This window comes from Garra rufa, chromosome 3 (genome assembly GCF_049309525.1).
Source record: "Garra rufa chromosome 3, GarRuf1.0, whole genome shotgun sequence".
NCBI lineage: Eukaryota > Metazoa > Chordata > Actinopteri > Cypriniformes > Cyprinidae > Garra > Garra rufa.
Genome location: NC_133363.1, coordinates 29,356,329 through 29,366,546, shown reverse-complemented (window position 1 = coordinate 29,366,546; position 10,218 = coordinate 29,356,329). Strand labels below are relative to the sequence as shown.

The following is a 10,218-nucleotide window of genomic DNA, read 5'->3' as shown; positions in this document are numbered from 1 at the left end:
TTACCACAATCTGCTAAATCACAGTTTCAGTCCTCTCCTCTTTTTCAACTGATTTTCAGCTAATGAGAGATGAAATTCAGTACACACTGTGTGTTTAAAGGGGCCTGAGACACTAACGTGAAATGGCACCTTTCGTCCTCTTCCATAGGGAATGTAAATTAATACAGTACATTCTCCATCCGACTGTATCTATGGAAGTCTTTTTCTCCGCGCTGCTATTTTCATGTATTTCAGAGAACAGAGGGACACCCTGTGGATTTTGCCAGGTCAAGAGCAGAGAGGTAGTGAAAGGTTCTTTTAAAGCAGAGGGTGTGGCCCACTGCTGAATACAAACACACACTTTCCTCATTGGCATAATGACACATTTATACTAAAAGAAGAGTTAAGAAAAGGAAAACAAATCATTAAAGGGGTCATCGGATGCCCATTTTCCACAAGTTCATATGATCCTTTAGGGTCTTAATGAAAAGTCTCTAATATGCTTTGGTTAAAAATCCTCAATAGTAGTGTAAAAAAACCTTTTACCTTGTCAAAATCAGCTCTGCAAAATTTCAGCTCATTTTAAGACATGGCCCCTTTAAATGCCAGCGAGCACTGCTCACCCCACCCCTCTCTGGGATTATGTTTACTTTAGCCACATTTAGCCGAGTTTAGCTGCATTTAGCCGCATTTATCGGTGAAATTTGCCAAGCACATTATTAAGAAAGGCCATTTGCAAAGATGCATAAAAAACCCTTATACTCTCTCCTGCACCTGAGTCGACACAGTGAGGATCGTATTCGGACTGTTTCAGCTCGGTGAGGGCGGGGCTAAGGTAAGATGCTAATGTCAATCGAATGTTTTTCCGTCACAACGACAAGAAGCTGAGAATGACCTGATTTTAAAAAGGGGATATTACATTTAAAGATAAAAAAAATACCACTGGGTGGATTTTTATCATTGTAGGGTGGTTGTGTACACAAACTACCAACACACATTAATGTTCAAACAACATGTAAAAGTTAGTTTTGCACCCGATGACCCCTTTAAAGTCTGTGTAAAGGCAATTCAGAGAATTGCTTCTAAACACATTATAAATATTAGAAATGTATTGCTGAAAACACTTTACAAAGTCTGTGAACTGTAGTACTAAACAGAGTGTTTTCTCGACGTGTCATTAATTCACTGATTATTGCTGCTGAAAATGGTCAATTATTGTCATGTTTTAAGCTGTAATAATTGGTCGTACTGGGAAAACATTTAAAAGTACTATAGACTGCCAAAAGATATGACAAATCAAGGAGTGCAAAAAAAAACTGAGGAACAAAAGGCATTTTCGGTTGGCCAAACTGAGCCAGGATTTCCAGAGCAAGAATTTTGACAACATTTGTATTTGTTCTTATCATTTCCGGTCATGTAGGTGAAATATTATGCTAATATCTTAATTAATACTGCTTGTAGGTATCTTTACCACCTATTAACTTTTGTTTGTCCAAATACTGCGCCCTTTCCTGCTTACTAAGTCTTTCTCTATATGATTTAGCAGCTTCCACTTTTTTCGTGGTATATAGACCACATAAATTAGCAGAACAATGTATTTAGTAGTACAATCCATGCTGTTGTTTACATCCGAGAATCGCCAATATGGCCGCGCATCCGAGGTACTGACCAAATCGTGATGTATCTATAGACCTTTTTCCTGAACACGGAAGTAAGTCCGACTCTTAACTGAAAGAATGCTTTGCATTTCCGGTCTGCATTGTTTCTAGTCAAATTAGGGTATATTCCGAGCTACTAAACTAATGTTAAACCTATTAAAATGTTTTTAAAAAGCACATGGCTACATAGCGCCATCACTTGGCAATGTCGCAATGACAGTCATTTGTCAGTGCCTCACCTTAATGAGTGTGTAGATGACACGAAGCAGCGGAAGGTAGCTACATTAAAAACAGATGGACGCTATTTGAATGGGTTCCTATGGAAACCGGAACAGAAAAGCATTCAATCTGACGTTAGAATTCGTAATGGCGGCGCTCATCGTTTACTCAGGAAAAAGGTCTATAACTAGAGAGCATTAGCATTCAGTGGTTAGCCCGCTCAATCACGAGTTACCATCATTAATGTTAGATACTACAGCTTATTAGCGTGCTAGCCAGCAGTGCCTTCTTAACTTAAATGCATATTACCTGGTTATCATCATTTACTAAACAGCTCGGTCATCCATTCAGGGTGTAGTAGCGGTATTTGAACGTTGAGAGGCGGCAGCTTTCCCGCCAGTGGGCGTGGCTTCGGCGCAGCCAGCGGACGCGCCCCCAACGTAAAGAATACAACTTGTTTTTTCCAAGATTTTTATAACTTATAATATTTACTTGTCGTTTTTATGATTTAGATTTGGCTGGGTGGTTAATACATTTTTGAGTGGTGTGACTCGAACACATTTAATACTGTTTTACACAGACTTTAATAAATAATACTCCATGCTGTAATCACAAAAATAATGGATTTCAAAGATGAGTCGTTTATTCTCAACTACTACAATCGTATTGTTAAATTATCTGTAACTTCATTTGATCTAGTAATTTTTCCCCATTGAATTTCACACAAATGCAGTGATTCCCAACCATTTTCATTCAAAGCCCCCTTTGTCCAAGAAAATATTCAAAGCACTCCTATCTAAAGTCAAATTTACCCCGGTACCATTTTTCTCCCCCATTAAAATTGTTAAAATAATTTGATAAAACTTATTATATCCCCTTGTTTGAGAACTCTGCACTGCACATCTCAAGAACAAACTCTCAACACACTTTCAGTATGGTGTTCCATTCACAAACTTTGGCAAGCGCTTGTTTATTTACATCCTCACTATATGCTACACATGTACGTCTGTAGTTTTGATCTCTCTAGCTGAACAGTGAAACAAGATGAGAAAGCAAACATATACAGACTGTGAGAGAAAAACAAAAATACATGGTGGATCATTAAAACCTACTTGTTCAGATGTCTGCTGGCAGTACTTCTATGAACAAACCAAGGCATAATAGACACTATAGCCAAAGCCTAGCAGATCTCTAGTACTGAATACTAAAATACTTGTGTGGCATTTAATCACCATGTGATACCAATAAGCATTGATTTTTAGCACCCAAATCTGTTGGATATTTTCCCTTACAGAAGCACTGGAGGGCAGTGTGATCCACACTATGACTACAAGCAAGAGAGATGATAACATTGAACACTTGACCACATGATGGTCTGGTAAAGCACAGTTGGTGGCTTAGAGAGTTAGAGAAGAGGTTACTTTACACATCAGAACTGAAAACCTTGTTCAGTCGCTAACACAGAGTAGATGTTATACTTCAAGTTTATGAATGTTCAAAATGGCTGACTATACATGTAGTACCCACAAGATTCAATGGGAGGTGCTGTTGTTACCCAACAGGCTCTGTAAAAATCACTGGTGTGCTTCTCTTATCCACATATTAAATTGCAGTCTTTTTAAAAGACAAAACAAAACCCCCAAAAAATGACCTAAAATGGCCCCTGCTGTACATGTTGGTACTGTAAGTAGAGGCAATGACCCGGGCACAAAGGGTCAGGGTCACTAAAGAAACTCAGTGCTCTTCTGATCAAGTCCCAAGCAGTCAGAAGGTTTCTCATGTCCTTGTATGAAAGTAGAAAAATGTGTCCATGCAGCATGCATAGTTCTGAAAAAATACTCTTGAGTGACAAAACACAGGTCACTAGTACCCCTCATTTCTCACGAGAAGATGCGTGAGGATCACAGGCAAACTGCAAGAACACACAATAATTGACCTGGACAAACCATCCTTCAGCTGACAGTAAAGAAGCAGCAGAGGGTTCACGATCAAAACCCAGAGCTAAAGAGAAGTCATGACTATGCTGCAATGATGAAACCAGTCTGTAATACAATATGGTAGTATCCACATTCCATAACATTTTTCCCGTAGTTCATCCTTCATTTCTCTACTTTTTTTGTTTAGGTGACACATAATTAGCATGGAAAGCATTCAGAGCGCTCAGTTATGATCCATGATTTAGTGCAAAGACTCTATGAGTCATAAAGCAATTTTAAAAAGAAGAAATGGAAATGGGACTTTCTTTAAAAATGCATCCTTCGTCTTTTAAAAAGTCCTTCATCTAGTCAAAATCTGTACACTGTCTTTATAAGTAAATTAGACCTTTGGTAAAACATCAAACAACACTAATGCTTTAAAACCCTTCGAAACAGTGACATTAGTGAGAAACAAATGCCCACAGTATGTTATTTTAAACAACACTATTGAAATGGACATAAAATAATGCAGGATTCAAAGGAACTTCTTCAAGAAGATGGTTATGTGCACAAGAAAGCTTTTGGTGAAGCATTGTGAAAAGACAAGATTTTACAGAATATTCACTTTTATCTAGTTGACTGCTGATCTGACTGTCAAATCCGCTCTAGCCTGTCAAACGTCGCCACATCTAGGTCCTAATGCTTCTTCAAATCCCAAAACCAAACAACAAACACTGCTAATATATATATTTACGGTGTGCTATAGTTCTACTGAAAATTCATGATCCTAACCTTTAACTTCACACTGAAATCTCAGTTGGCTAGACAGTGATTCATCTTTTCTGACTTGTTGAAATATTGGCGACTGGGATGCTGTGAGCCCTTCGCAACTTAAACGGATTATATTTCTGTAGAACTTGTGTCAACATGCTGGTATGGCCCATTATCTTCAAAACCGTGACCTATCAAATTCCTTTAAAGTGAACTAATGACTATGTCAGTACTGTCCTACAAAGGCAAACCACCGTAACTACACATAAATCAATCAAAAAAAAAGTTAAAATTGATCAAAACCTTAAAAAAAGTGTGGGTGTAGTTACTGTTTTGTCTTTATATGGCAGAATAGCTTTTAAATACTTGATTAAAACAACCTCCTTCAATCTTTCAATGTTTATGTACACTATTTACTTAAAAAACGCAGCTAAATGGCATTATTGTGGCAGGGAGAGACAACAGAGCGTGACATACCCTGCAAGCCACCAGTTCAGTTAACACTGAATGATTCTCCTTTACAAGCTGCCTCCTTCAAAGTACTTCATAAATACACTTCTGAATAAAAGTGTGAATAATGGAGACAATTATTGTAGCTCCACTGATTCCCAACACTGACAAACATACAAAATGATCTTTTTGAAAAAGAAAAAAAAAAGTGTGGACTAAATTAGAGACATCATCAATACCTGAGTCAAAACACACGTTAATCACAGGGAAAATGTGTGTGAACACCAGGAATTGATGACTGATGGGAAGGAAGGCTGAATCACAACTGAATCACGTTGGATCCACAGTCTATGGGACTGAGCCGGCTCTAAAGTCATCAAGTTCTAAATGCTGGTGGATGTGGTTGGTATTAATACCCAGAAATCCAAATAGTGCATTGTGAGATGATTTCATCCAGGAATGGAAGACACAGCACCGTGATTGGCTGAAATGCACATACTATCCAATGGGGCTACAGGGTGTGTTTGGTCCAGTATGGTGGATTGTAGATCACAGTGACAACAATGATGACTGGACACGCACACAAACCCCTATACGCTGGAAAACAATGCAGGGACCTCCACACGTCACAAATGAGCCATGTTTTCTGAATGGGGTTGGTTTGAGTTTTAGGTGTTCCTCAAGGCCAAGGCCTGCTCCAGCTCCTGTCTCCTCTGCTGAATCTTTAGAAGCAGAAAGACAAAGAGCCAGTCAGTTTTTGTCCAGTGCAGTTTAGACATTGACATAGTGCAGCCCGTTACAACATCCTGTTTTATAGTAGACCAGGAGGAGGTTCACACTAGTCATCGTATATTTTTATATTCTTACCTTGCAGTAGAAATAACGGCTAACAGCCTCCTGAGACCAAGGCTCATGATAAAACTCTGCTCTCCTCTCTTCCTCTGGGTTCCCAACAACATCTGTCATCAGCTACAAACAATCAAAATGTGATATCAGTTAGAAATGCAGGACAAACATGATGCAGGAAATCATATACGGTACATTAAGTTTTTAAAATAAGTGATCCCGTGATCAAAGCTAAATTTTCAGCATCATTATTCCAGTCCTCAGTGTCACATGATCCTTCAGAAATCATTCTAATATGCTGATGTGCTGTTCAAGAAACATGTATTATTATTATTATCATCATCAATATTTAAAACATTATTTTCAGGATTATTTGATGAATAGAAAGATCCAAAGATCTGCATTTATCTGAAATAAAAAGCTTTAGTAACATTATACACCACTAAAAAGCTTGGAGTCAGTATATATGTGTATTTTTTAGGGGGTAGATAAATGCTGTTCTTCTGAGCTTTCTATTCATCAAAGAAACCTGAAAAAAATTATATTCAGCTGTTTTCAACATAATAATAATAATAATAATAATAATAAATGTTTTTGTGAGCACCAAATCAAATAGAAAACAGTTATTTTAAATAGTAAAAATATTTCACAATTTTACTGCTTTGCTGTACCTTGAATCAAATAAATGCAGGCTTGGTGAGCAGAAGAGACTTTAAAAAACATCTTAATACATTTTAAAATTTATTTTTTCAGTTTCTTATGCTCACCAAGGCTGCACTTATTTGATAAAAAGAAATACAGTAATATTGTAAAATATTACTGCAATTTAAATGAACCATTTCCATTTAAATTTAATTTGATTTATGAATTAATTTTTATTTATTCCTGTGAAGCAAAGTTGACTCCAGTCTTCAGTTTCACATGATCCTTCAGAAATCATTTTAAAACGCGGATTTGGTATTTTGGGGGCGGGGGGGGGGGGGGTATATTTCTTATTATTACAATTACTGAAAACAGTTTTGCTGCCTAATATTTTTGTTTTTCAGGATTCTGTTTTGTACAAAACATGTGTTAAAATCTTTTGTAGTTATGTAAAAATCATTATTCTATGTAGTAATATAAAAGTCATAACTAAATGCTTCCTTGCTAAATAAAAGTAATATATATATATATTTTTAATCTTAAGCCCAAAATGAATGACCTTCACCCATGATTTTGAATAGTAGTCTATGAGAGGTGTTGAAGCTTCAGATTTTACTAATGGAAACTATTTAATATGAAGTAAATACCTTGTTGAAGCTTTTATAAATCTGGTTCAAAGTGCGCAATTTCTGTATCATTAACAGCAGCAACAGGTTTACCAAACACTCCTACTGCCCTTTCTGACCTGTTCAAAACAGGTAGTCCTGCCCTAAGCTCATGCCATTGGTGGAGCCAGAAGTTGACATATCAGACCACTCGAACAAACTGTGCAATGTTTTGAAACAGGCACAGAGCCACTGTGTTTACACTTTCTGGGACATCAGCCTACTACTGGCTTACATGTATCTGTCTCAGCACATTAAAGTGAAATATGTGAAAGTACTGCAACAAAAAATGTACTTCTTCAAAAATGCAAATTACATAAATATCAAGAGTCATGTGTAGAATGAAAGAAGGAATCAAGTTGTTGCAGACCTTCAAATCTCTGCTCTGGGATTTGAGCCAGTCCTGGATGTAGCCTTTGGGATCTCTGGAGAAGCTGAGCATGAAATCTCTCTGGATCTTCAGCTGATTGATGGACTCAATAGTCTCATGGATCTGCGAGCATTAAGAGCCAAATTGTAAAATCAAGAGTGTATTCAGGCACTGCAGAAGTTGTTAAATCCTGATTATTATCCTGCTGTCAGCTTAACTGTAATAATACGAGTGGAACTCAGAGAGCCTATAATTCAAAAGAAAATGGCTAGAAGTTCAATCATCTGCTTCATTGTGCCCACACTGATATGGGAGAATTGCACTAACCTTGTTGTCCAGAGAGGCAATCTCTTGCTGATTGGCTGTGGAGAGCAAGAAGCTGCTCATTTGTGCTTTAAGGGGATCTTCAACCTCTACATCAATGTCATAGCACGCCGTCTTTTTCTGATCATTAGGGTCGACGCTGTACAAAAATAACCTCAATGAGAATTCATGTTTTGTGTTCTTCATTAAATTAATAAGATCAGAGAGAAAACAAAGCACAATGCAATTGGATTATATACATATCTAGACATGTTTTTGAAGTCTCTTATGCTCACAAAAGCTGCATTTATTTGAACAAAAAAGAAAAATATATTGTGAAATAAAGTTACAAAATTACTGTTTTCTGTTTGGACATAATTAAAATATTCCTGTGGTGTCAAAGCTGAATGTTCAGCAGCCATTACTCCTGTCTTCAGTATCACAGAAATCATTCTAATATGCTGATTTGGTGCTGAAGTAACATAATTAATACTGAAAACAGTTGTGCTGATTAATTATTTTGCAGAAACTGTAATATTTTTTTCAGGATTCTCTGATAAGTAGAAAGCTAAAATAACTGTTTATTTATATAAAATAGAAATCTGTAAGATTATAAACGGCTTAATTTTTTGATCAATTTAATGTCTGAATAAAAGATTCCCACTGTCCCCAAACCATTGACCTGAAGTGTAAAAGATTTACAAAACTGTATTTTGGTAGATATCTGCAATTACATAACATATTTGCATAGACAAGCAACTAGACAAGCAAAACCACATAATCAGACATCAAACCTAATGATGTGATTGATGACAATAGGATCAGGGGGAAGTAAAAGGTTGGTGAGACGCTGTGGGATTTCTGAGAACTTCAGTCGTGGACAGTCAAAGATCTGTGAGAGGAGAAACACAAAAAAATCCTTGATAAAAATACAGTATACTGGCTTTAGATAATTATTTCAATATGTGTTTCTATGAACAGCAATGTTATTTTAAATATCAAATGCATTATAGGGGTTTAAGTAAGGCTGATTCATTCATTATTTACAGATTGTGATGAATGTTAATCAGTGTTTCCAATCAAGTGTACCTGTTGGAAGTACTTGTCACAGTTGATGTACTCCTTGTCATGCGAGTCCTGCAGTTTGTTGGTTTTGACATACTGCCAGAGGGCTTGTATGATACTGGAGCGAGTCTGTGTGTGTATTCCCAGCAGACGAGCCAGACGCGGATCCAGTTTAAACTGAGGCGGCTGCACACAGAACACAAAACTCTTAGATAAATAATGCTTTTCAGTGACTGTTCGGTGCATTCCGAGTATTGACACATGCTTAATAACTAAGTATTCACAGTAGAAGAATATTTATCTATTTTTAAAGTAAAATACCACAAAATTATTAGAGTTAACAGAGTTCTGTTGTAATATATTTGTATACAGTTGAGGACAAATAAATGTAAATGTAAATGTGACAAAGGTTTACATACACCTTACAGAATCTGTTAAATGATAATTATTTTACCAAAATAAGAGGGATCATATAAAAGGCGTGTTATTTTTTATTTAGTACTGACCTGAATATTTTGCATAAAGATGTTTATGTATAGTCCACAAGAGAAAATAATAGCTGAAATTATAAAAATGACCCTGTTTAACAGTTTGCATACACTTGATTCTTAATACTGTATTTTACCTGAATGATCCACAGCTGTGTTTTTTTTTTGTTTAGTGATAGTTATTAATGAGTCCCTTGTTTGTCCTGAAGTTAAACTGCCCGCTGTTCTTCAGAAAAATCCTTCAGGTCCCACAAATTCTTTGGTTTTTCAGCATTTTTTGTGTATTTGAACCCTTTACAACAATGACTGAATGATTTTGAGATTCATCTTTTCACACTGAGGACAACTGACGGACTCATATGCAACTATGACAGAAGGTTCAAACACTCACTGATGCTTCAGAAGGAAATATCATGCATCAAGAGCCGGGGGGTGAAAACTTTTTGAATTTAAAGATCAGGGTAAAAGTATCTTCTGTGGCTTCTGAAGGGCAGTACTAAATGAAAGAAATATGATATTTACATTGTGTTCAAAAGTTTTCACCCCCTGACTCTTAATGCATTGCCCTCAGTTGTCCTCAGAGTGAAAAGATGGATCTCAAAATCATACAGTAATTGTTGGAAAGGGTTCAAATACACAAAAATGCTGAAAAAACAAAGAATCTGTGTATCCTGAGAGATTTTTCTGAATAACAGCAGGCAGTTTAACTCTTCAGGACAAAAAAGGGACTCATAAATGACTATCACTAAACAAAACAAAAAACAAACAAACAAACACAGCTGTGGATCATATATGTGAAATATCTTATTCAGTTCAGTACTTAATAAAAAATAACATTTAGTTTGT

The 10,218-nt window shown here is 36.4% G+C and overlaps 1 protein-coding gene across 3 annotated transcripts in view; it reads right to left on the bottom strand.

Moving 5' to 3' along the window:
• Window positions 1–5,618: 5,618 nt before the first annotated feature.
• smarcd3b (SWI/SNF related BAF chromatin remodeling complex subunit D3b) overlaps window positions 5,619–10,218 on the bottom strand; it is a 44,650-nt gene continuing 40,050 nt past the window's right edge. For all 3 annotated transcript variants that reach the window (XM_073836931.1, XM_073836932.1, XM_073836930.1), the window contains 6 exons: window positions 8,909–9,070; window positions 8,614–8,711; window positions 7,844–7,979; window positions 7,517–7,639; window positions 5,861–5,962; window positions 5,619–5,715 (listed from right to left, as the gene is read on the bottom strand). In XM_073836931.1, the coding sequence (XP_073693032.1) occupies window positions 5,662–5,715; window positions 5,861–5,962; window positions 7,517–7,639; window positions 7,844–7,979; window positions 8,614–8,711; window positions 8,909–9,070 (675 nt within the window). In that variant the 3' untranslated portion in view covers window positions 5,619–5,661. The remainder of the gene's footprint in view (window positions 5,716–5,860; window positions 5,963–7,516; window positions 7,640–7,843; window positions 7,980–8,613; window positions 8,712–8,908; window positions 9,071–10,218) is intronic.